At 37.0% G+C, this 27,395-nt stretch overlaps 1 protein-coding gene across 3 annotated transcripts in view; it reads left to right on the top strand.

Moving 5' to 3' along the window:
• Window positions 1–27,395, top strand: part of LOC133174216 (E3 SUMO-protein ligase RanBP2-like) — a 40,893-nt gene that overhangs the window by 8,012 nt on the left and 5,486 nt on the right. Inside the window, exons 11-31 of one of the 3 annotated variants that reach the window (XM_061309290.1) lie at window positions 923–1,094; window positions 4,576–4,797; window positions 4,917–5,006; window positions 5,102–5,190; window positions 6,067–6,366; window positions 6,704–6,816; window positions 7,321–7,522; window positions 8,151–8,282; window positions 10,414–10,495; window positions 10,885–11,150; window positions 11,244–11,405; window positions 11,529–11,901; window positions 13,722–13,841; window positions 14,192–14,374; window positions 14,641–15,095; window positions 19,317–19,905; window positions 22,406–22,798; window positions 23,016–24,794; window positions 24,971–25,198; window positions 25,513–25,662; window positions 26,817–26,939. In XM_061309290.1, the coding sequence (XP_061165274.1) occupies window positions 923–1,094; window positions 4,576–4,797; window positions 4,917–5,006; window positions 5,102–5,190; window positions 6,067–6,366; window positions 6,704–6,816; window positions 7,321–7,522; window positions 8,151–8,282; window positions 10,414–10,495; window positions 10,885–11,150; window positions 11,244–11,405; window positions 11,529–11,901; window positions 13,722–13,841; window positions 14,192–14,374; window positions 14,641–15,095; window positions 19,317–19,905; window positions 22,406–22,798; window positions 23,016–24,794; window positions 24,971–25,198; window positions 25,513–25,662; window positions 26,817–26,939 (6,223 nt within the window). Of the gene's footprint in view, window positions 1–922; window positions 1,095–3,128; window positions 3,143–4,575; window positions 4,798–4,916; window positions 5,007–5,101; window positions 5,191–6,066; window positions 6,367–6,703; window positions 6,817–7,320; window positions 7,523–8,150; window positions 8,283–10,413; window positions 10,496–10,884; window positions 11,151–11,243; window positions 11,406–11,528; window positions 11,902–13,721; window positions 13,842–14,191; window positions 14,375–14,640; window positions 15,096–19,316; window positions 19,906–22,405; window positions 22,799–23,015; window positions 24,795–24,967; window positions 25,199–25,512; window positions 25,663–26,816; window positions 26,940–27,395 lie in introns of those variants that run through there. The other 2 variants (XM_061309289.1, XM_061309291.1) reach the window with 2 other exon arrangements.

Below are 27,395 nucleotides of genomic sequence, written 5' to 3'. Positions count from 1 at the left end.
ATGAAATGAGTAAATATATGATTTTATATGTATTTCACATAGTGGTTTTTATAATAAACAAGAGACCCAGGGGCCACATCACTCACCTGAGCACTTTGGCTAGGAAAAAGCAGAAGTCAGTTCAGTCTTGAAAAGTTTAAATATAAAAGAGTGTGTGTGGGGGGGGGGAGGGGGAGGGGGGGTATGATTTGAACTTACTTGAATCTACACTTACTAAGGATGCTTTTGAATGAATATGACACAAAATGGCTGTTGCTGATTTTTCCTATGCATTCCTATCTAAAACTTTGATCCCCCAATTGTTGCCCCACCCTACCCCCAGGGGTCATGATTTGAACAAACTTGAATCTACACTACCTGAGGATGCTTGCATATAAATATGACCAATCAAGGCTTTGCTGTTCTTGAGATTTTTAAAGATTTTTCCTATGTATTCCTATGTAAAACATTGATCACCCATTGTGGCCCCACTGTACCCTGGGGTCATGCAATGAACAAACTTGAATCTATACTACCTCACAATGATGCCACATAAGTTTCATATTTTCAAGCACAGTGGTTCTCGAGAAGAAGATTTTTAAATGATGCCATTAATTTTTCATGAATTCATAATTATCTCCCCTTGGAAGAAGGCAAGGCCCTTCATTTGAACAAACTTGAATCCCCTTCACCCAAGTATACTCTTAGCCAAGTTTAGTTGAATTTGGCCCAGTAGTTCTGGAGAAGAAGATGAAATTGTGAAAAGTTTACGACAATGCCAACAACAACGACGACAGACAACGGACAAATTTTGTTCAGAAAAGCTCACTTGAGCCTTTGGCTCAGGTGAGCTAAAAACTGGACTTGAGGCAGATTTGTTAGAGAATATTTAAATGCAGAACATTGATAAATAGTTGTAAACAATGGCTTTTTATGATTGCAGAGACAGATATCTTGGAGGGACGCCAGTTCTTTTGCTGCTGTTTGTTTCATGGTCAGTTGTAGCATCCCTTTGTTGGAGACAAGGAGCTCCTGGTACAAAATGATGAACGCTGATCAGAGGAAGATGTTTGGTAGACTCAGGAGGTTAAGCTGTTACAGGCTCAGCCAAGGAGGTGGGTAGTCTAAAAAGTGGAGGTCAAGTTGTTGTTACAGGCTCAGCCAAGAAGGTAGGTAGTCTAAATAGTGGAGGTCAAGCTGTTAAAGGCTCAGCCAAGGGGGTGGGTAGTCTAAAAAGTGGAGGTCATGTTGTTAAGGCTCAGCCAAGGAGGTGGGTAGTCTAAATAGTGGAGGTCAAGATGTTATAGGCTCGGCCAAAGAGATGGGTAGCCTAAAAAGTGGAGGTCAGGTTGTTGTTACAGGCTTAGCCAAGGGGGTGGGTAGTCTAAAAAGTGGAGGTCAAGTTGTTGTTACAGGCTCAGCCAAAGAGGTGGGTAGTCTAAATAGTGGAGGTCAAGTTAATACAGGCTTAGCCAAAGAGGTGGGTAGTCTAAAAAGTGGAGGTCAAGTTGTTACAGGCTCAGCCAAAGAGATGGGTAGTCTAAAAAGTGGAGGTCAAGTTGTTACAGGCTCAGCCAAAGAGATGGGTAGTCTAAAAAGTGGAGGTCAAGTTGTTACAGGCTTAGCCAAAGAGATGGGTAGTCTAAATAGTGGAGGTCAAGTTAATACAGGCTTAGCCAAAGAGGTGGGTAGTCTAAATAGTGGAGGTCAAGTTGTTACAGGCTCAGCCAAAGAGATGGGTAGTCTAAATAGTGGAGGTCAAGTTAATACAGGCTCAGCCAAAGAGATGGGTAGTCTAAATAGTGGAGGTCAAGTTGTTACAGGCTCAGCCAAAGAGATGGGTAGTCTAAAAAGTGGAGGTCAAGTTGTTACAGGCTCAGCCAAAGAGATGGGTAGTCTAAAAAGTGGAGGTCAAGTTGTTACAGGCTCAGCCAAAGAGATGGGTAGTCTAAAAAGTGGAGGTCAAGTTGTTACAGGCTTAGCCAAAGAGATGGGTAGTCTAAATAGTGGAGGTCAAGTTAATACAGGCTCAGCCAAGGAGGTGGGTAGTCTAAATAGTGGAGGTCAAGTTGTTACAGGCTCAGCCAAAGAGATGGGTAGTCTAAATAGTGGAGGTCAAGTTAATACAGGCTCAGCCAAAGAGGTGGGTAGTCTAAATAGTGGAGGTCAAGTTGTTACAGGCTCAGCCAAAGAGATGGGTAGTCTAAAAAGTGGAGGTCAAGTTGTTACAGGCTCAGCCAAAGAGATGGGTAGTCTAAAAAGTGGAGGTCAAGTTGTTACAGGCTCAGCCAAAGAGATGGGTAGTCTAAAAAGTGGAGGTCAAGTTGTTACAGGCTTAGCCAAAGAGATGGGTAGTCTAAATAGTGGAGGTCAAGTTAATACAGGCTTAGCCAAAGACGTGGGTAGTCTAAATAGTGGAGGTCAAGTTGTTACAGGCTCAGCCAAAGAGATGGGTAGTCTAAATAGTGGAGGTCAAGTTAATACAGGCTCAGCCAAAGAGGTGGGTAGTCTAAATAGTGGAGGTCAAGTTAATACAGGCTTAGCCAAAGAGGTGGGTAGTCTAAATAGTGGAGGTCAAGTTGTTACAGGCTCAGCCAAAGAGGTGGGTAGTCTAAATAGTGGAGGTCAAGTTGTTACAGGCTCAGCCAAAGAGATGGGTAGTCTAAAAAGTGGAGGTCAAGTTGTTACAGGCTCAGCCAAAGAGATGGGTAGTCTAAAAAGTGGAGGTCAAGTTGTTACAGGCTTAGCCAAAGAGATGGGTAGTCTAAATAGTGGAGGTCAAGTTAATACAGGCTTAGCCAAAGAGGTGGGTAGTCTAAATAGTGGAGGTCAAGTTGTTACAGGCTTAGCCAAAGAGGTGGGTAGTCTAAATAGTGGAGGTCAAGTTGTTACAGGCTCAGCCAAAGAGGTGGGTAGTCTAAAAAGTGGAGGTCAAGTTGTTACAGGCTCAGCCAAAGAGATGGGTAGTCTAAATAGTGGAGGTCAAGTTAATACAGGCTTAGCCAAAGAGGTGGGTAGTCTAAATAGTGGAGGTCAAGTTGTTACAGGCTTAGCCAAAGAGGTGGGTAGTCTAAATAGTGGAGGTCAAGTTGTTACAGGCTCAGCCAAAGAGATGGGTAGTCTAAATAGTGGAGGTCAAGTTGTTACAGGCTCAGCCAAGGAGGTGGGTAGTCTAAAAAAGTGGAGGTCAAGTTTTTGTTACAGGCTCAGCCAAAGAGATGGGTAGTCTAAATAGTGGAGGTCAAGTTGTTACAGGCTAAGCCATGGAGATGGGTAGTCTAAAAAAGTGGAGGTTAAACTTTTAAAGGCTCGTCCAAGGAGGTGGATAGTCTAAAAAGTGACCTCTGTATAAAAAGTGTACAGTTTGTAATCATTATTTAAAGAAAGTGTACATTCTTGAGGGTAGATTCTGGGCTAAATGTGTCACTTTGTATAGAAAATCACATAGCAGAAATGAGTATCGATATCACTCCAGACTTAAGTGTTTGTATATGTATAATCATTGCAGAAAAGAGTATTCTACTTAAGTATAGTAGTGTGGTCCCTTTTTACACCCTTGATTTACCGGTTAAATATTAGCATACAGTATTTTGTTTGTTTTCATTGTGTATGATGAAGTATTTCTAATTAAAGCATTGTGTATTTATAATGAATAATTAAACTAAATTAAATTAAAAAATACAAGCAAATTTTTTAAACCTATCGCGCTAAAAAATGCCGGAACATTTTCCCCCGATCAGGCTATGGTTTCTCTATTACATGAAAATGGGTGGAGACATTTAGATTAGCTACTATAAAAAGAATATATCTTAATATGATATTTTTTTTCAAAGATGAATTATATGTTCAAGATTCACAATCAACTACAAATACAATTTTCTATTTACAAATCTTTGACAATTAAATGCTATAACAAGAGGAACCAAACAATATTCCATGTTGACAGATATAAAACTGAGTATGTTTCAACTGAGAGCTGGCACGTTTACTTGGGGCAATTGCCCGTAACGATACAAATCCATGTGGCTTGTTATGATTCTAAACAGGTCATAAAGAGGTTAATCGCATGTAAATGAAGTCAGCAAAGAGATTCAAAATCAGAATACTTTTCATTAGAAAACATAGAGCACAGGGTTGTTCAACAAAGATATTTTCACTTAATAACATCTACACATATATTATACACATTATATTTCAAACTTGACTCTGAACAAACCTGTGCTCGGTGTTTACGAAAGCTTTGAAGTGTGTACGTGTCGCTGATTTCTTTTGATATTCATGAAAATCAAAGGACCCTATCTTCAACACGCAGCTTCTTATGCTGCCTATATCTATTGTTTGACAATTTTAGATAATGATTCAAAAAATAGAGACATTAGTTAATGATAAAATTTAATTTTTAAATCTTTTAATGTTCAAAATTTGACGAGTAACCGGGGACCACAGATAAGCCTTATTGAGACTTGTTCTTTGTTCAGAAAGCCATTGCTGAAATAATATATTCTCTGAGTATTTATTTTTGTAAGTATGCATTTTCAAAACAATTTTGATTTCACTTTACTGTTTGATAATGGAATATTTTGCTTTTTATTTCAGGTTACTTGCTTCTCCCCCTCACAGAAAGAGGTAACGTGACACGTATGAAGGAATACCGACAGTTACAGACGGGGAAGGCAGTGGACAGGATGTATGAACTAATGTTTACGCTGAGGGAAATGAGAAACAAAGCAATGTCCTCCTTCATTGTCGTAAAGGATTTATTTATAGCAACCACACTAGTGGCTCCATCTAGACAGTCACTGGAGACCTATGATGAAGGTACTGGCTCTACTAGACTCAGGAAAAGTACATGTTAATTTATGTGATATGAAATATTACATGTTAATATATGTACATGTAAATGCATTATTATTAATTATATTGTTTTCTTATTGCAGGTGTATTCAGTTTACATGAGGGTAACTTACAAGAGCTAGTATGGATTGCTCTGAACAGATACTCCTCACAGGAAGTCACTCAGAAGTCTTGTAAGTTACTCAGTCACCAAGTTTTCAGAGAACTCTTCAAATCATTCATGTTCAATATAACCTAACTTAGAAATGTACATGTAAATTTGTTTTAGATCCACTTTGTATCCCAGAGAAAATCCCGTTGTCTACCCCTGACCTGAGTTCTGCAGCTCCAGAATCCTTGTGTCAACTTGATATCATGGTAACCTTTTGCTGTCACATTTTTACAGAGTGTACATTTAGTTGAATGTTAGTGACTCTTGTCTAGAAGAATTTTGTGTTAGTCATTAAGTCCAACAGATAAACAGTTCCTTAGAGGCTAATAATTTCATTCTTGGAATCATCAGGGCTCAGTATTAACTAAAATATCCACTTGTCTATCAAATAAGTTGCCAGCAAATGTTACTTGTCTGAACTCATTAATGTCAAACTGAACAGAAGTAAAGAAATTTGTAGAACTTTATTTTCAAAATTGACGAAGTTATATATGATATTAAGTGACAGAGATTTGTAAATCATAAAAATAAAAACATAACTGATATTAAATACAATAGTGATATCTGTAACCTAGTCTCGATCACCCTTCTCAGTTAACAGTATGAACCCTAAGGATTGCTTGTTTTACAATTTTAAAAATGACATGGTTAGTGAATTATGTACAATTTAAAAAAAATCATATTCACAACATTCCATGAAGGTAAAAATGTCATTTGTGTGATTGGACAAGTGTGTCTGAAGATTGACTTATCTGATTACAAAAACAGTCAAACTTTAATGGAGCCCTGAACATAACTATTTGATGTTGTAAAACACTTTCAGTGATGTTTTCAGGCTTTCTTCATTGCAACATTACAGTGTGCAAACCTACTTTTTTGCAACACTAATACAACATCTCTATGTTAAATACACACTTACATGGAAGTTGGTGTTTGTTTTTTTTTCTCCAGCAGTTTTGTATTAGTCTTTAGAATTTTAGGGATTGATTCCATCACAAACAGTTCTTGTGAGGGACATGATGTTTTAAATACTGGAATCGTAACTTTCGAATATGTGTAACAATTTTTAGTGATGTTTTCAGGCTTTCTTCATCGCTACAGTAAAATGTGCAGCATCGGCTTTTGAGGAACGGTGTAAGGTGACACGTTTTGACCAGTACCAGCCTCGATTACTCCCAGCATGCTTCAGGGTGCGACTGTGTACGGAATCTCAGTGTGACTGGTGGACTGCGATGTACAAGTTCTGTCACAATCTGGCTAGGGACCAGACCCCCAGATTGAGACTCGTTATACAAAAAGGCCTGGAGACCGTCAGACTACTGGGAACTCATGGAGTGTCTGTAGCACTCATTATTCACCTGGCTAGGACATTTGATGAAAGGGTCAGTGAAATATATTATGTAAATCCAAATCTAAAGGATAATTTATGAAATTCATGTATTCATGAAAATTGTCTAAAGTAAGAAAATTAAAACTAAATATGTAACTCTTCATTCAGAAAAAGAAAAATGTCAGTTTTCATGTTGCTGAAGAGCATGTACATGTTGGTTCAGTAATTCCTCCCCCCCCCCATTTTTTATTGATTTACATGCATATAAAAAGGATTAGATTATGTACATGTAAATGAAAACTGATGAAATTTCTTAGTCTTTTACCATGAAATTCTTTGCAAAATTTTGTACTGTAAATTTATTGGCAGTGTAAATTGATTTTGAATAGGTGAAAGAGTTGAAAGCGTTGGAATTGGAGCAGGGGGACAAGCTACATGCTTTTGAGAGACGAGCAGCTCACTACTGGCAGGAGGCAACACTGCTCTTGTCAAGAATGGAAAGGTAAGGCCTAGATAAATAAATTGTGTGTTTTCGGTTCCCTGACCGACCCTAAAATATATGAGCCGGCCCTGAAAAATTTATCCACCGATATCTTTCTGGAAAAAAAACAATTCCATGTTCACTTTTAGAAATCCTAGTCTTGATCACTTCCTTTTTTGAGAAAATGCATATCCTGTACACATTAAACAGAAATGCCATTAGTAAGCTGCCCTTTGGGGAAAAAGAAATGAACTCTTTGTTTTTCTCATTTTGTTTATTGTCAAAGTTGAATTTTAACTAACTAAATGTTAAAATAAAATAAATTGTTTTCCCTACTTACCTACCTACCCTATTTGTTCTTGGGTTGGAATAGGAAACACAATATTTATTTACCTTGGCCTAAACATCGTTAGTGTTTTGCACAGGCCTAAACATCGTTAGGGTTTTGCACAATAAGATATGATTCTGTATTTTACAGTTTGTTAAATATTTGATACATGATAATATGGAAACTTTGCTTTACAGGAAACTTAACATCCCCCTGCCCAGGGACAGAATTTTTACAGATGATCGTCCTATGGACCTAGACGAGAATCAGATTCAGGACCTTATAGAACAATCCAAGTTCTCCCTAGCAACTGTTGCTATGCGGGAGGGTCATTTAGAGGAGGCCAGAGAACAATTCCTGAAATTAAAGATTCCCTGGGCCTCATACTATCTGTCCCAGGTTTGTATGTTTAACAGTTCCTGAGGTTAGAGAGTCCCTGGGCTTTGTAGTACCAGGGTATTTGCCCCAGTCTTGTACTTTCACAGTTCCTAAAGTTAAAGCGTCTCTGGACCTCATACTGTTTGTCCCAGGTTTGTATAATTTACATGTTTAACAGTTCATGCATTTAAAGATTCTCTGGACCTCATATTATTTATCCCGGGTTGGTATGTTTAACAATTCATACATTTAGAGACTCCCTGAGCCTCGTACTATTTGTCCCAGGTTTGTATGTTTAACAGTTCATACATTTAGAGACTCCCTTGGCCTCATACTATTTGTCCCAGGTTTGTATGTTTAACAGTTCATACATTTAGAGACTCCCTGGGCCTCATACTATTTGTACCAGGTTTGTATGTTTAACAGTTCATACATTTAGAGACTCCCTGGGCCTCATACTATTTGTACCAGGTTTGTATGTTTAACAGTTCATACATTTAGAGACTCCCTGGGCCTCCTACTGTATGTCCCAGTTTTGTTTAACAACTTTACTCAGATTACCACATCCCTTGAGAGAGAATTAGAGATAGATTAGTGGTAGAGAGAGAGGAAGAATTTAACAACTATTTTTGATCTTGTTGTATTATAGATATACAGAACAATGGCAGATGAAATCCATCCTTCAGATGATGAATCAACCAATCAGAAGCTAGCTCTTGTTGAACAGTCACTAGACGCCCTCTATCAGACATTGGAGAAAATCCAGGGGGAGAAAAATCATGTAGGTTTTAAACATTATTTTAATACATGTATATGAAGGCAATAATGTAAACGTCTGTAAATGCATCTAAAAGTAATGTTAGATGCTCTTGTTTCTAGCTTACCTTTATGAGTGGTGCATATACATGCATGTACATATGTAGGGTTGGATACCGGTACTCGGTACCAATACCGTACCGAATAGTTACTTAAAAAATACCGGTAAAATACCGTTTCATTTAATACCAGTACTAATAACGATACTTCTTAATCTTTAAAACATTTTAGTTCATTCAATTTGATTTAAAAAATAAACATTCCAAACTTGCTAAAATCGAATTCTCCGCTCTTTGAAAGGGTAGGCTAATTACATGTAACGAAATGGATTCTTAGAAAGATACTTTCGACTGCCGATATTCGAGGTAAATCAATACGTATATTTTTTTTTAAAAAAATCAAAATACATTCACATGAATCTTATTTTAATTTTACAGATAAAAACTGATAATAAATGTTAATTAAAAAGGCAAAATGTCGCAAAAAATGTGATCTGTCCATTATCTAATGTTTCGTCATTTAGTGCGACCAAACAACAGGGGTCCTGACAACGGGTGAAGCAGTCAGCCGATTTTTGCAAATTAATCTGTTTGGGATTCAATTGATTTGTTTTGTTGATCATTTATTTATTGAAAAGTTGAAATGAAATGTTTGTAATTTGAATACCGTATAACGGGTATTTTCTGCGGTTGAAAATTTTTGCGATCCCTAAAAGATAGCAAATAATTTCTGTGTTTTCAATTTCTGCGGTTGCATTATGCCGCAAAAATTATTTACTGGGTATGATCACCAATCTCTAAGAATTATCAGATAGCTGCCATGTTTACGTTTTATAAACTCATTGAGACATACTGATCAAAGGTATGAAGCTATTAAGCTTAATTAAACTACTATCTTTCAGTTAGTCTTTGTAAAATTATGTCGAGTCCCAATTGAAATGAATTATTGCAGTATCGGTCCACCCAAACAACAATAAAAATTAAATCTTCATTCTACATTGTAACAAATGTTTCATGTGATCTATTAAAATATTTTAATATATAGACAATTAATGCATCCAAGCCATATTCTAAAAAATACACTTATAGTTAATTGTGTCATTAAAATTAATCTGGTGTTTATATTTTAAGCTCAAACAAACAGTTGCATAATCAAGTAACCTGAAGTTGACCGTGTACAATCACAGGTGCCATGTGCATTGAGGCGTAACTAATCCTGTCAGTCGTCTGCATTGTGTGAAATTCATGAGACAATCAAGCCACTTTGTGTATACAAGCAGTAATTATGGTCTCCAGATAAAACACAAGATTGAAAAAAGTGTTAGAGAAAGAAAGAAAAGCTACTAGGACCTATGTGTTGTTTGCAGCTATCGGAGTTTTGACTATTAATTGCGAAATCTCTATTAGTCATGTACATGTATATCCGTATAAAAAAAAGAAGTAGGTACAAGAAAATATGTTTTTGTATAAACTTATTAAATTGATATTATTTACAGCAACGTTTTAATTCAATATGATTTGGAAATATCTTGATATATAAAATCTTCGAATTTCGATGACACCCGAATTTTCTCGCTAACGAGGACATACCCACCACTTATCATACTTGCATGTATATATACCTGAAGAAATATTGAAAAATATTTTGCGATTGTAATTTTTGCGGATTTGTCCTATCCGTAAAATTCCGCAAAAATTGGACAACCGCAGAAAATACCCGTTATACGGTATTAGGAATATCTATTTTTATATCTTAAAAGCATGGAACAAAGTTTATAAGCCCATTTCAGATTATATCATTGAAAGGTTAGTGAATGGTAAAAGCACATTTGTTATAAAATGAACCCTCATTCTTATTCATCAATGCATAGTACCGTATCGTTAAAAATACCGTATCGTTTCAAAAATACCGGTAGGGTATTGTACCGTTTCATCCTTAACGGTATCCAACCCTATACATATGGTAGATTTGGTTTGAACATATTTTATTGTAACTTGCAATTACAAAGGGATCGGGCTTTCAAAACCTTACTGTGCCCTCTCCCTGGAATAGAGGTATAGAAGAACTACATATAATTCTGATGTCTTTAATTGTAGGAGCTCCACAGGATCATTCCTAATGACATTGATGAGTGTGTTTGTGAGCTGGAGAATCTACGCCGTGCTTCACTGGGTGTCTGTAAGTAGTCAGTTTGTCTTGTCATTCAAGTGTAAGTATGAATACCTCTAATCATATATCACTAAATTCAGTATTCGTTAAGTTCATGCTCTAATAAAAAAAAAAATATTTGAAAACATTTTTTAATGTACATTGTAATATTTCTAGGTAGTATAGCATTTTGTTATGTACACCATAGTACATTGTAGATGTAATATCAATCAAATTCATGTAGATTTGTCCCTGGAGGATTCCTTTTCTATCAGCTATAATACACTTGACTTTTCTGTTGTGCTGTTTGAGAGATGGCATTGATTGACACAATGTTGAATGGTTTTAACAGCTGTGGTATACAGTATTTCATGATACACTGTTTGATTGATTTATATTATGTTGGATGGTTTTATCAGCTGTGGTGGACAGTGTATCAGGATATGAAGATGCGAAGGATGAGGTATCGGGGTCAGATGAGGACACACCCAGTTACAGCACCCCAAAGGCTAGCCACCACACACAAGACTACTCAGAGAGGTCCCAGTCCCCTTTGTCTGGGCTACCGTCCTGCAGCAGCACACCGGCGGTCAAAGAATCATCATCATCTGGTGGGCTGACCAACAACAGTACACCCGTAATCAAGGGCAAGTCTCCAGCTAACGTCCACTTCAGCTTTAGTGAGGTAAGGAAGGAGTGCCTGATTGGTTGAGGACTGTTGAATATTTATGATTTAAATACATGTGTTACTTTTGGTACGTTGTCTTATTTACATCAGAGGGGCCGGACAAGGCCGAGTCCTGAGCGACTGGAAGCCAGACTTTGGGCACTGGAGGCAAAGCAACAGACCACACTAGACTTGATGACTGAATTAAAGGAGCAGCTTAAGGAGATGAGAGAGGATCGGGCTCGGCTCCGGGAACTTGAGAGGAGGATGATGGTAAATACATGTATTTCTACAGAGGAAATGTAGCTTGTAACGTGGAATTTTTGTTTGCTTAATGTTATTGCTTGTTTTATCATATTTTCTGCAATACAGTCTTTTTCAAATTTGTCTTTTTAGGACCACATTATGTTATGCAGTTCTAGACCCCAGCCTCCCCAGCCCTACATACCTCCACACATTCCCCCACCCCCTCTAGCATACCCTTCCCAAGTTCCCGCCCTACCTGCCCAGTATCCCTACCCCCCTAACTCCTGGGTACAGTCCAGTTACAATTATACTCAGTCTGTTTCCCCTATCCCTGGGGGTGGACCAATGTCCAATCGTCGACAGTATGGGAGGGGCAGTCAGCTCAGGCCAGAATATGAGGAGGATATTTATCAGTTTGGGGAGGATCTCTATGAAGATGATGGATCCCAGCCCCTCCCTGCCATGTGCCCTGAGCCACAATTGGTACAGGACTGGCCGTTCGGTAACAAGGCTGGTGTGGAAGGTAAGATATAACTGATCTATTTATCTTGCTGAAATCTGTAATAGATGATAGTAGTACAGTGTAGTCTCGTTATCACGTTGACGGTCTAATATGATAGAACATTATGTTAGAAAGTCAAAGCACAAAACCATTTCTTAACAGATCTTATGAAATAGGAATGCTTATAACGATGTCCAAAAATGCCATTAAACTGCGTGAATGGACATCTTGGGCATCAAACATAATTTTGACAAAATTTGAACTTGAATCACATTTTAACAGCTTGGGTAACGTCTTAGGCTAACTCACAGGTGACAACAGGAACACAGATTGATATTTGCTATTGAACTGTGACAAATGGCTTGCATGTAATCAAATCTCATGAAACTCCGTTTTGAGTACAGTGAAGTTTGTTCTTTTTATTTAAAAATAAATCTAAATAAAAAGTAAATAAAAACTATGTTTTTTTGTTGTCTATTAAGTAATGAACATATGAATCATGTGAATACAAAACTGCTTCTCAGTGAAATTTTGAGGAATGAATTACCTTAATACACATTGAAGAAAAAGGAAAAAGAAAATGGGGTGGATGAATAAACAAAACCAAACATTACTACAAAATCTGAATACTGCATTAGAAATAAACCAAAAGGAGTTTAATAGCATGAAGGAAATATACATGTACATGTATGTATCAAGATAAGTTGTCAATAAAAGTTTTTAAGAGTTTAAACAAATTTGAAGTGGAAAGGAAGAAAAAAACGGAAAAAATATGCACACACCCATGGATAACATAAGCTTTAAAAAATTGTTAATAGATTTATTGGGAACTTTTATAACGTTGGCCTCTGTATTGCAATATTTGACAGTGACAAAATGAACATCGTAATAACAAGACTCCACTGTATCTTCTATAAGAAATACGTTCAGCAATAGGAGAGTAAATTGGTACTAGAGAATTAGTAACCTAGTCCTGTTAAAAGCCTAGATCTTTTAATCTTTAATTAATCCTGTCAAGAAATGTTATTTGTCTTAGATAACAAGATGTTAATTTACAAATGGAGTTAATTTCTTTTAACAAAATATTTGTGTAATTTACTATACATGTAATTTACTATACGTGTACATTGTGATTTACTGTATGTGTTCATTGTAATTTACTGTATGTGTACATTGTAATTTACTGTACATGTACATTGTAATTTACTGTACATGTACATTGTAATGTACTGTATGTGTACATTGTAATTTACTGTACGTGTACATTGTAATTTACTGTACGTGCACATTGTAATTTACTGTACATATACATCGTAATTTACTGTACGTGTACATTGTAATTTACTGTACATGTACATTTTAATTTACTGTACGTGTACATTGTGATTTACTGTACATGTACATTGTGATTTACTGTACGTGTACATTGTAATTTACTGTACATGTACATTGTAATTCACTGTATGTGTACATTGTAATTTACTGTACGTGTACATTGTAATTTACTGTATGTGTACATTGTAATTTACTGTACGTATACATTGTAATTTACTGTACATGTACCTTGTAATTTACTGTATGTGTGCATTGTAATTTACTGTACATGTACCTTGTAATTTACTGTATGTGTACCTTGTAATTTACTGTACGTGTACATTGTAATTTACTGTATGTTTACATTGTAATTTACTGTACATGTTCATTGTGATTTACTGTACGTGTACATTGTAATTTACTGTAATTTACTGTACATGTTCATTGTAATTTACTGTATGTGTACATTGTAATTTACTGTACATGTACATTTTAATTTACTGTTCATGACTGTAAATTTTTTTCAGGAAAGTCTACCATCACTTACTCCCCTCAGCCATCAGTAGCGAGTAGAATCCCTGCTCAGTCTGGTTTCCTTGCCAACAACTTGAGGGGACAGGCCATTCAGTACCACGCTAGTGCTCATGGTAAGGAGAAAAGCTTGTTCTGCATCTGTACATTCAACTGAGTTCAAAGGACAAAACTAGAGTTCTGAGTACTTTTGAGGATATGCTCTTTTTGAAAAATTGAAGCTTTGCATTAAATATTGATCATTTTCATGGTAAATTTCTTGAAGTGGAATCATTGTGGCAATTAGATACAACAGCATGAGATACTGTAAGATAGAAAGCAAGGTCTTCTGTATGACATATATACATGTCATCATCGGTTCATACTGAGATTATTCAATCTTGTATTTTTTCCCTCCAAAATTTCACAGTGTAAAGAAAATCCTATGTGAGCCTTAGTCTTAAGCACATTTATGTATATATTACAGAACAGAAACCAATGCCTGGTCCTGGATTTTTCTCCTCCCCTAAGCCAGAAGCCCCACCCTCAGCCTCTGTGATAGCACAGGCCCTGGCAAAGTCGGGTTCTCCCTCAGTGACCCCAGCCCCCTCCCTCCCAGGACAACCCTCCCCCAGTATATCAGCTGGTCTCTCATCTACAGGTGGAACAGGTACATGTAACCAAGTACATTTTGTAATTGTGGAATTGAAGAAAACAATGATCTCTTGAAATCCACTTATAAGAACTTCTCAGCATTAAAATTTTTTTAATTGTTTTATTTTATCAAAATTAAATTCCAAATTTTATTTTGTTAAGATTCTGTACTATACCAGTCTTATTTCAACAGGTATACCATGTCTCTTCAGTTTTCTGATTGTGTATTACATGTATAAACTTCAGTATTAAAAACTTCAGTATTACATGTATGAACTTCAGTGGGTTCCTCTCTGCCACTGTTTGGTAGTCTGATGGCGGCTTCCAAATCACCAGACAAGGTCATGACCGGTGAGCTAGCAGGACACAATGAGCCCGGTAAATTCTCATTCCTTCCCTCCACTGTGTCCACCAGCACCACCATATCTCAGGGTGGAGGCACCACGAGTCAGAGTGGTGTCCCAGCGACCCAGAGCAGTTCCATGCCATTTACTTTTATGGGATTTGGAGCAAAGCCTCAAGTGCCAACTTCTTCTGTGTCAGCAACATCAACATCTGCCAGTCAACTAGGTGGTGGATCTGTGTTCTCATTTAGTAAACCGGTGTTTGGAACCACCCCTACTTCAACGACCTCCTCAGAAACCTCTGCCACATCTTCTCCTTTTGCTTCTTTCACTGGATTTGGGTCGTCAAACCTACCATCATTCAGTGCACTTACTACAGATAAAGCTGCTCCAGTAAGTGAGGTATTGGTCATGTAGTGTTAATGTTTTACTGAAAAACCTTATTAAAGGGGCCAGGACACAGCTGCATTGTTTACAATATTAACTGTCTATTTTCATTCAAAAATTATTTCAGTTTAATGACTTGAACTTACATGATTTCTAAGAATTCAATAACAACGACTTTCTTCATAACATCACGTCAAACACTTGTGTTTGTAAACTGGACACTGGCTCTGTTATTATTAGTGTTTACGTTTTACTGGACGTGTTGAATTTGTTTAGTCTGCACACATCACTGAGCGCGGACTGACAATAATGGTCAGTTGGTTTTACTTTCTCGCAATTTTTACTCTGAACTTTCTGGATTATAGTCTTCACAATTTTTATTAGTACACAACAAAATTTCTACTTTTCATAAGTATTAAATTTTTTTAAAAAAAAATTCAAAAAGGGGGTCGTAACATAAAGCTTGCTAAGTTTTTGACTTAAGTAGGGTCATAAGTATGTTTTAGGTGCAGTCTTAAGACCTGCCTAAGTACTACTTAAGTATGTCTTAAACCGTAACATAAAATTGACTTAGCTAGGTCTTAGCTAAGTCAAACATGTTCAAAATATTTGTTATGAATCATCCTAGTTTTTCAATTCATTTATATATATATTTGTAAAAATGATTTAGTTACGTTTTTAATCACATATATATTAATGCTGATGTCCTTACCTATCGGATTTAGCTAGGTTAGATTAATTTCGTATTTAATTAAAGTTCATTCTGTTTAAATTATTCCAAATACAATGTATTTGAAAACAAATATTGCACGGTCACAAAGTGGCACTAGTGGTTCATTGTAAATGCGTGAATATTGTTTATCACTCGAGACTGCGATGTTTTCAGTTTACCGTTTGTTGTTATTCTTTCGTATGACAAATGTTCACTTGCTTTCAAATTGTCTTTCTCGCAGACATGGCACGATAACCGAACGTCTATGTACTTGAAATTGAAACTCTAATTAAAAAAAAAGTGCAAAACAATAGGGACATTTTGAATTTTTTTCCTCCCATATCAGTAAGCAGAAAATGCAGACGTTTTATGATATACTTATTTACAATTTAATGAAGGATGGAAATTAAAGAATTGTTTTCAGAAAATAATGTTTCGTATATCTCCAACTTATCAACAATCTCTCTCTCTCTCTCTCTCTGGAACGTTAGTGAACCCTGTCTGAATCCTCGCTTGTTGCGTTCTACATTCAATCTAATTTACAGAAAATCTTTATTATTTGTTTTCTAGTCATCATCCTTTAATTCACAGACAATTTTTAAAATCATTTCATCTCATTTTCTCACAGTGAACAAACAAATCCATGATTGCTGTATACAAATTAGTTTTATAATTGAAATTATACAATATACTTATAAAGATTAGTGTTTATAACCTAGTTCCCACTAATATTTCAAACGTATCCCAAAAATAATATGTTGCATTTACATGTATATGTCATTTAGAGAGTGATATTGTAATCAGTGATGAATACCCCCCCCCCCCCCCCCCCCACCGAAGAAAAATTAAAATCCTTATACCAGTATATTAAATACAGAAAAATATTTTTTAATGCATAATATAAATAGAGGAATGTTTTAACATAGATAGTCAACCTTAAATAGTTCTAAATATATGTTTAAGAAAGTTAAGACATACTTGAGTCACCTCTTCCGGCCGCCTAAGTTTTGCTAAGATTGTCAAATCTTAGCACGTTTCTGTACTTAAGTCCTACTTAAGCATGGTCTTAGACTTAAGTACCCTTTATGTTACGACCCCCAGGTGGTACTTCCACAAAAATAAGAGGTACCTTGTGGAGGTGATTTTAATTAAATATGTTATTAAATTTTTCTCCATCAATTATTCTGGCAAGTGCAAGGGTATGTGTAAATCAAACAGGTCCCGAAATTCGTAGTTTTAATAATTTCCAGAGAAAAGAAGTCTCTAAACATGCTTTTAATATATTTCAGTGTGAAGTGCTCTAGCAACATAAAAGTTATCATATTTAAATTTTTTTTTTTTAAGAAAATATGAGCTTCAAATCTGTGTCCCAGCCCCTTTAAGGAGTAAATTTTTATACCCCCGCTCCGAAGGAGAGGGGGGTATACTGTTTTACCCTTGTATGTCTGGCTGTCTGTCTGTGTGTGTGTCTGTCTGTCCATAACAAATTTTGGTCGCAGTTTTCTCAGCAACTACTCATTGCAGATGCTTGAAATTTTAGCACAATCTTTGTTTAGGCATGCCATATGGTGGGATTCATTTTTGTACGAATTCGATGTCAACTTCCTGTTTATCCATGCGTCTGTCTGTACCATACATAACAAATTTTGGTCGTAGTTTTCTCAGCAACTACTCATTGCAGATGCTTGAAATTTTAGCACAATATTTGTTTAGGTATGCCATATGGTGGGATTCATTTTTGTACTAATCCAATGTTAACTTCCTGTTTGTCCGTGCGTCTGTCCGTACCATACATAACAAACTTTGGTCGCAGTTTTCTCAGCAACTACTCATCGCAGATGCTTGAAATTTTAGCACAATCTTTGTTTAGGCATGCCATATGGTGGGATTCATTTTTGTACGAATTCGATGTCAACTTCCTGTTTATCTGTGCGTCTGTCCGTACCATACATAACAAATTTTGTTCGTAGTTTTCGCAGCAACTACTCAGAGCAGATGCTTGAAATTTTAGCACAATCTTTGTTTAGGTATGCCATATGGTAGGATTCATTTTTGTACAAATCTGATATCAACTTCCTGTTTATCCGTGCGTCTGTCCGTACCATACATAACAAATTTTGGTCGTAGTTTTCTCAGCAACTACTCATCCCAGGTGCTTGAAATTTTAACACACTCTTTGTTTAGGCATGCCATACGTTGGGATTCAACATTTTTGTACAAATCCGATGTCAACTTCCTGTTTATTCGTGTGTCTGTCCGTACCATACATAACAAATTTTGGTCGTAGTTTTCTCAGCAACTACTCATCACAGATGCTTGAAATTTTAGCACAATCTTTGTTTAGGCATGCCATATGGTGGGATTCATTTTTGTACGAATTCGATGTCAACTTCCTGTTTATCCGTGCGTCTGTCCGTACCATACATAACAAATTTTGGTCGTAGTTTTCTCAGCAACTACTCATTGCAGATGCTTGAAATTTTAGCACAATATTTGTTTAGGTATGCCATATGGTTGGATTCATTTTTGTACTAATCCAATGTTAACTTCCTGTTTATCCGTGCGTCTGTCCGTACCATACATAACAAACTTTGGTCGCAGTTTTCTCAGCAACTACTCATCGCAGATGCTTGAAATTTTAGCACAATCTTTGTTTAGGCATGCCATATGGTGGGATTCATTTTTGTACGAATTCGATGTCAACTTCCTGTTTATCTGTGCGTCTGTCCGTACCATACATAACAAATTTTGGTCGTAGTTTTCTCAGCAACTACTCACAGCAGATGCTTGAAATTTTAGCACAATCTTTGTTTAGGTATGCCATATGGTAGGATTCATTTTTGTACAAATCTGATATCAACTTCCTGTTTATCCGTGCGTCTGTCCGTACCATACATAACAAATTTTGGTCGTAGTTTTCTCAGCAACTACTCATCCCAGGTGCTTGAAATTTTAACACACTCTTTGTTTAGGCATGCCATACATTGGGATTCAACATTTTTGTACAAATCCGATGTCAACTTCCTGTTTATTCGTGTGTCTGTCCGTACCATACATAACAAATTTTGGTCATAGTTTTCTCAGCAACTACTCATCACAGATGCTTGAAATTTTAGCACAATCTTTGTTTAGGCATGCCATATGGTGGGATTCATTTTTGTATGAATCTGATATCAACTTCCTGTTTATCCTTGCATCTGTCTGTACCATACATAACAAATTTTGGTCATAGTTTTCTCAGCAACTACTCATCGTAGATGCTTGAAATTTTAGCACAATATTTGTTTAGGTATGCCATATAATGGGATTCATTTTTTACAAATCCGATGTCAATTTCTTGATTATCATTGTGTTTGTCCGTAACTGAACTTCTGTATTCACATCAGAGCAGGGGTATTATTAGTGAGCATTGGCTCACAGACTTCTTGTTTTTCCCTTTATTGTAGGTACATTGATATATAAAATTATAAACCCATATACATGTAACTTGAATTGATAAGCGTTTCTGTTTTCAGGGATTTGGTACAGCCACTACTCCTGTAACTAGTCCTGTCAAACCGATTCCTGCTAATACTTCATCTCATTCCACACCGTCACCACGGAAACGAAATGACAGCATGACAATGGAGGAGTATGAACCAAATGTGGACTTTAAGCCTGTTATTGATCTACCGAACCTTGTAGAAGTCAAAAGTGGGGAGGAAGAGGAGGAGGTGTTGTTCTGTCAGAGAGCTAAACTCTTCCGATTCGATGCCGATGCCAGTCAGTGGAAAGAGAGGGGGATAGGGGAAATGAAGATCCTGAAGCATCGTGTCTCCAACAAGTCAAGAATCATGATGAGACGGGAGCAGGTGCTTAAGTTGTGTGCCAACCACCAGATTACAAAGGACTTGAAGCTGACAACAATGGGTAACTCTGACAAGACGTGGTGCTGGGTAGCTAACGATTACTCAGAGGAGGAACTTAAGGTGCAGAGCCTCGCTGTCAGGTTCAAGACAACGGAACAGGCTGAGAGATTTAAGGAGGTGTTTGAGAAGTGTCAGAGTGAAGCAGATAATGATTCGTCTACTACAGAGGAGGAAGAGGAGACAAGTCCAACAGAAGGTAAACCTATCACCTACAGTCCCTGAAACGTTCTACTTTCCCATTTTTCCGTTCGCTCACCGTTCGTTCACCGTTCGTTCAGCGTGCGTTCACCGTTCGTTCAGCGTGCGTTCACCGTTCGCTCTCCCTTCACAGTTTTGCGTTCACCGTGCGCTCGCGTTCACCGTTCACAAAGCGTTCAGCGTTCGCTCTTCGTTCCGTTCACTTTGCGTTCACCTTGCGTTCAGCGTTCACCTATCGTTCAAGTGTCATTGCCATTCGGAACTCCCAAGTGAAAGGACTTATCTTTTTGTAGGTAAGGAGTTACAGATTGTTTAATTTAATACTAACATATCGTGTTTGAAGAATCATTATTTCATGGGGGAAAATATCTAAGATATATATTTTTATTATTCTAACTTAGCTATTAGGTTATTTATTAAATTACTCTGGAAAAAAAATGTTGTTATAAGCACATCCTGTACCTATGTAGAACGATGCTGAAATATTAAATTTAACTAAGGCCAATGTGCAAATACTTCAAGCACTGCAACATTTTGATGTTTTGTTAAAGACGACAAATTGTTAATGGAAATATAATTATCCAAGTCAAATAATTACGCAGCAAAATTACGAAAATATTTATTTCTAACGTGTTTTTTTATTCAATTACTACAGAAAATATGATAGAACTAGTTCTGAGAGTTATACATAGTACTGCGGATATCCTGTTAATTTATTATCTTTGGAGCGAATTAAATTGATAGTGTGTTTAAAGGAAATATTTATTTAAAATGTAATGCACTACAGAATATTCGCTACTATAATACATGTATGTAAAGTCTATAGTTATAGAGAAAAAAATCTTTCTTCACCGTAACTTTATATGTTTGCTATTCGATATGATTAATACCCCCCCCCCCCCTTTTCCCCTAAATCGGTTACTTAGTCAGTACTGTATTTCCAGAAAATTTTAATTAACCTGTAAAACAAAGTTAAGGTCTTTTTTAGAACAAAAATTTCAGTCTCAAAACAAACATGCATCTAAAAAAAAGTCACAAAACAATAGTAGTTCAAAATGTACACGTGTTGGCGGTGGTATTTGAAATTGGCAGAGAGTATGTTTCAAATTCAAGTATTAATGCCCAATATATTTTTATTGTTGGTATCAAATCTAGAAATTATAAAAATAAATGTTATAACTTGTTGGAAATACTCGCACTTCGTCTTCGATGTGACGAAACTTTCACACCTGCACAGTGTCCAATGATTTTGATTGACAGGACAAGCACGTGGACTTCGTGTGAACTTGAAGCAGGAAAATAAAAACGAGTAATACTGTCAAACAGATGGATATGATTTGTTGATAATAAAAAAAAAGTTACTTTCACTGTCTAATATATTTAGAAAAAAATATCAGAGTTATTGTTTGATATAGGTGCAAACATTTAGTGAAGCCTGAAAGGAAGGGGGGGGGCTAAAACGGAATCTCTCTCTCTCTTTTCTCTCTCTCTCTCTCTCTCTCTCTCATTTGTCTGTTTGATAAAAATTATAACAGCATATTACTTAAATATCAAGTTCGGAAAATAGAATTTATAACAAATAATATGAATATGTATCTTTGTATTATCTTGTCTGAGTATAATCACGGCCATCTACAGATACATGTAGAAGTCTGCTCAATAAATCATCATAAAAAATAGAAATGACACATAATATATTTTTGTATTAAAAATTTAAAATACGAGCGTATAAATGCAAAACGTCCACTGACCTTTGTAATTAATTTTTTATTACTTTACATGAAATCGCCTTGACACGGAGATACATATATGAATGGATGTTACAATCGCTTTAATTCATTCTATAAGTCAGAAGTTTTTTCTGATTTGTTATCAAATAAGAATAAACATTTTTATTTTCCAACTAAAAAAATATCTTTTATACTTTAGCGTTCGGCAACAATTGCAATGTTTTAATGCGTTAAAAATCGTGTGATTAAAAACTTATGTGCATGGATCGTCTTTCTTAGGACAATTTTGGAGAATTTATTTTATTTACTTATTTATTCATTCATTTATTGGTTTACTTATTTTATTTTATTTTTTTTTTTTTGGCACCTGACATTATAATACAATAAAATAGTTTCAATGCAAGGAAAAGATCAGAGGCATTCCGAATATATCGTTCATCTTGCGTTCACCGTTCGTTCACCGTTCACTGTGCGTTCGCGTTTGCGCTCCGTTCGCGTTCTGCGTTCGCTCACCGTTCACCGTTCACACATCGTTCACCAAGTTGCGTTCAGCGTTCACACATCGTTCACTCACCGTTCGCTCTGCGTTCGTTCAGCGTTCGTTCACCGTTCGTTCACCGTTCGCTCACCGTTCAAGTGGGAAAGTAGAACGTTTCAGGGACTGTACAAGATGGAAGATTTATTTTGTTACTAAATGTAAATATTGTAGATTATCTGCGGTAAAAACAAATTTTTATTAAGATTTATTTTGTACACTTTACATTTTAGTGTCTAAGGAAGATAATTCCGAAACAAAGATGCCTGAAGGTAAACAAATGTCCTTGAAGGAAATGTTTAGACCCAAAGAAGGTACGTGGACTTGTGAGACTTGCATGGTTCCTAATGAACGTGATGCAATCTTCTGTTTGGCATGTAACACAGGGAAGCCAGGGGTTGACCCTAAACTGGTTAAAGAGGCTGTCAAGAAAAGTGCCCCAACGACAGAAAAGCCCAGCCTGGCGGCCATGTTTAAACCAAAGCCTGGATCCTGGTCCTGTGAGGGCTGCCTGATCCAAAATGAGGCTGACAAGTTACGATGTGTGGCCTGTAATGCATTAAAACCAGGGGTTAAGCCAGAGGATGTCAAAGATGATATAAAGGGGTCTGGAGTACAGTCTTCAGGTTTGTCCTACCTCATTCATTTCATTGCAGTAGGTCTAGTTTAAGGAAAGCTTATTTAAAGAATTAAAAAAATCCTGCTGATTTATTAAAGGAGCATTTCTAAAGCTACATATTTACCTGTAATTTGTACTCTGCTTTTGTCAGGATTGTATTTGTATTGTTGAGTTAGAGCAGATAGCACTTGAATATCTCCCAACTCTTCCTTGGATTATTGCAGCTAAATCTGGGTTCAGCTTCAAGACTTCATCAACTGGTAGTGTGCGGGCTGTTGGAGGGTTTGTTTTTGGTACCACAACAGCAAACTCTGCAGCTCCATCTGGGGGATTTGTATTTGGAACCCCATCAACCACAACTTCCAGCAGTTCATCAGGAGTGGGATTTGCTTTTGGAACCTCAACTACAAAGACAACTACCACATCTACAGTCACAGCTGCATCTGCTGGTGGCTTCACATTTGGTAAAACAGCAACTGCAGACTCCACTAAAACTTCTGGCTTCACATTTGGTACTCCTGATAAAACAACAGCTGACTCCACAACAACTTCCAGCTTCAACTTTGGTACTCTTGCTAAAACAACTGCAGCAGACCCAACGCCAACTTCTGCTGGCTTCAGTTTTGGGTCTCCTTCCACACAAACTGCCTCTGCTAAACCAGAAGTATTGTTTGGTTCCCCCTCAGCAAAGCCCGAGGTGACCTCAGCCTCAATCACTCAGACAGGCCCTTCTGGTCCAGGGTTTGTATTTGGAACATCTGCTTCCAAAACAACAGGATCCTCTGAATCAACTGGATTTAACTTTGGTGGAATCAAAAGTTCAGGTTTTGCTTTTGGAAGTCAATCATCAAAAGAAGAGAAAGCAGATTCGTCTGCAGATGCTGACAAGAAGACTGAAGCCAAACCAGAGGACTCCAAATCAGAGTTTGACTTTGGATCATCAAGAACTGCTGGTTTTACGTTTGGACAGAAATCATTTAACTTTGGATCCAAATCCCCTGAGCAGAAGCCTGATTCAACCACAGCTGCAACAAGCACTCAGCCAAAGTCTGCTGAAACCCCCAAACCCGAGGGGAAGAAGGAGGATTCAAATCCTACAGCATTCAAATTCAGTAAGGAACCACCAGTATTTGGTGCAGACAGCAGTAGCAAATCTGGATTTCAGTTCAAGTTGGATTCAGCTTCAGACAGCAAAGACAAAAGTTCATTTAAGTTCACATTCTCTCCCCCAAAGCCCAGTACAACTGTACCTGGATCTCCGGAGGTAGACAAAGAGGGTATGTACATAAACAAGGAGGGAGAGGACGATCATATTTACTTTGAGCCAGTGATAAACCTCCCAGAAAAGGTGGATGTAGTGACTGGGGAAGAAAACGAGACTGTTTTGTTTGCACATCGTGCTAAACTTTACCGCTTTCACAACAATGAGTGGAAGGAGAGGGGACTGGGAGATATTAAAATTTTAGAAAATGAACAGACAAAGAAAATTAGAATTCTGATGAGAAGGGAACAGATTCATAAGATATGCTGTAATCACTACATCACCAAAGAACTTGACTTAAAACCCATGCCAAACTCAAATGGAAAAGCTTGGATTTGGTTCGCTATGGACCATTCAGATGAGGAACCAAAATATGAAAATTTTTCAGTCCGATTCAAAACACCAGATATTGCCAATAGGTTCAAAGAAGCATTTGATAATGCTAAGCAGAAAGTTTCTACGCCAAGTTCGACCCCAGGTTCTCCTGCTGTTTCTGCTGGATCCTGTAAACCTCCAACCAGTCTTCAATCTCTACTCAGCGAGGATGAAGATGTAGTGGTTGTTCAGGAAGAGAAGGCTACTCCAGATCAAATAGAACAGGCCAGGAAGTTCATGTTACCTGACCACTTCTACCTGTATGAGAAAGCCCCACCCTGCCCAGGTTGTATTGGCTGTGAAGATTACAAGGAGGGGACAAAAATCTCTCGTAAAACAAGGACACCCACACCAAAGAAAATCCAAGGTATTGGTTTCATCTGTTTCATCCACCTAGCTATATGTACTGATGTTTTTGGTCAGTAAATAGATATGTACAGCCAATTACAATACCTTACCTCTAAGTAATAATAGCATAGTTCTAATGCAATTTCTCATCTGTAATTGCTTGCTTTATGAATATGTGTATATTGTTCAAAGTAGATGAGATGTCCAGCTCTTCATCCTCTGGAGGTATATTTGGTGCCTCAGCTGCTCCCCCTGGTGGGTTGTTTGGTGCTCAAGCTACAGGAGGTGGAGACACGGGTGACACCCCAAGCCTGTTTGGTCAGGGGTCCACAGGGGGAATCTTTGGAGGGGGAGGTGTATCTGGATTCTCCTTTTCAGGCCTGGCTGCCAGTTCAGGAACGGATGCTAATGCTTTCAAAAAAGGTCTTTAAAATTGTTAACATTTTCTTGTTCAGTATTCCACATTGCAGTTTATAATTCTTTGCAAAAGTTATTGGAGAAAAAAAGTCATGTTTTTGAATATAGCTTCAGTTGTTGCAATCATCGTGATAGTTTGTATTGCATACATTGACAAACTTTCAGAAATATAAACATATACATAACTACTTGTGGAAATTTTAAATGCTATAAAGCCATAATATTCCTACGAATTTTAAAAGGCTTTTGAAATGTTATATTTAATAGTATTATCAACATAATGATAATGTTTGATAAATGATGTGCATTTGCTTTGATAGATGATAGTAAGCCATTTAATTGGATGGGAGCAGGACAGAAACTCTTCACCCATGATGACCGAGAAGAGGAGGGAGATGAAGTGGCTCAGGGAGAGGATCCTCATTTTGAACCAGTGGTCCCCCTCCCTGACCTTGTGGAGGTCAAAACAGGTAATACACACCTACACTGACCTTGTGAATGTTAAAACAAGTAATATACATCTACACTGACCTTGTGGATGTGAAAACAGGTAATACACATCTACACTGACCTTGTGGATGTGAAAACAGGTAATACACATCTACACTAACCTTGTTGATGTGAAAACGGATAAAACACATCTACTCTGACTTTGTGGATGTCAAAACATAATACACATCTACAATGACATTGTGAGGTCAGAACAGGTAATACATACTGACACTGACCTTGTGGATGTCAAAACTGGTAATACACATCTACTCTGACCTTGTGGAGGTTAAAACAGGTAATACACACCTTACCTGGCCTTTTTGTAGTCTAACCAGGTAATAAATCTTAGTCCGACCTTTCTGAGGTCAAAAAAGGTAATGCACATCTTCTCTTTCCTTGTTGAGGTCAAATCTACCCTGATCTTGTGGAGGTCAAAACAGGTGATACATATCTATCCTGACCCTGATGGAGGTTAAATCTACTTTGACCTTGTGGAGGTCAAAGTAGTTATCCTGAGCTTTTGGACATCAGAACAGGTTATACACACCTCCCCTGACTTTGTTGAATTCAAAACAGGTAATACGCATATATATTAATGTTTGACTCAGTAAGGAGTTTGATAGGTTGCCATTTTATGTACGTGAAATGTACATATATTATTACAAATTGCAGGAAGTTTGACTTTTCTGTCCCTCTTCCTGAAACTACTTTTACATTAACCGTGGACAGATGCCTAGTTAATCCAGTGAATTGTGTTCCTGAGCAAATTATCTGGATAAATGAAGCTTCAGGATTACTGAAACCTACTTGGTATATATGATATATAGATATGATATATAGGTATGAATTTTGTCCAGAAGGTGAAGTGTTTGGGTCAATGGGGTTCCACTGTATACTGATAAATCCTGATGTACTTATTCCTATGATTTCTAGTATGTGTGTTATACATGTAGATGATGCATTGTTGATAATTTTGTAGTACTTGTAAAGAAACACACACAAGCTACAAAAAAAACAGTTCCTGGGTCTCTCTATAACTGATCTGACAGCCCCAAAGCAGTCTCTTAGTGCTTGAACCACTTGGGCAGTTCCAAAGCTGAATCATAAAATTAGCATTTTATTTTTCTGTTAGGTGAGGAGGATCATGAAAAAATCTTCAGTCATCGAGCAAAGCTGTTCCGATATGATGGGGACACAAAACAGTGGAAAGAGAAAGGAATTGGAGAAATGAAAATTCTAAGACACACTGGAACAGGTAAGCCTTCTATGCCTTTTATATCTTCATCCTGGAGATTTTCATTTTTTGATTTGCTATTTAGGGTTATTCCTCCAATTTAAGTGTGTGTGCTTTTAAAAGGAGGGAAGTCATTTCTGTCATTAAAAATTATTCCATGGGTATTTTTTCAGCCATCTGCCTACAGAAAATGCATTTTTTTAAAGAAATACACTGTACATGTACATGTATAAATCATAAACGCTGAATACTTAAACTTTACTTTTAGTTACTACACTGATTACTGTACTCACCTCTCTTTTTATCAATACAGTACATGCATTTTAAGCTGACCATTTCAGAAGTACAAGCTCTAAGATTAACAATGCCAGTACAGAACATTGTTATTACTAGACTGCCTTGATAGATTAGTAAATGATATCTAGAATTCATACGATAAAAACTAACTATTCTGACTAATCCTCCTATACTATTGTA

The sequence above is a fragment of the Saccostrea echinata genome, unplaced genomic scaffold, assembly GCF_033153115.1.
Source record: "Saccostrea echinata isolate AGI-Se365-2 ecotype Australia unplaced genomic scaffold, CSIRO_AGI_Sech_v1 ptg000057l, whole genome shotgun sequence".
Taxonomy (NCBI): Eukaryota; Metazoa; Mollusca; class Bivalvia; order Ostreida; family Ostreidae; genus Saccostrea; species Saccostrea echinata.
The sequence above is the reverse complement of the archived record's forward strand: the minus strand, read 5'-3'. Positions and strand labels throughout refer to the sequence as shown.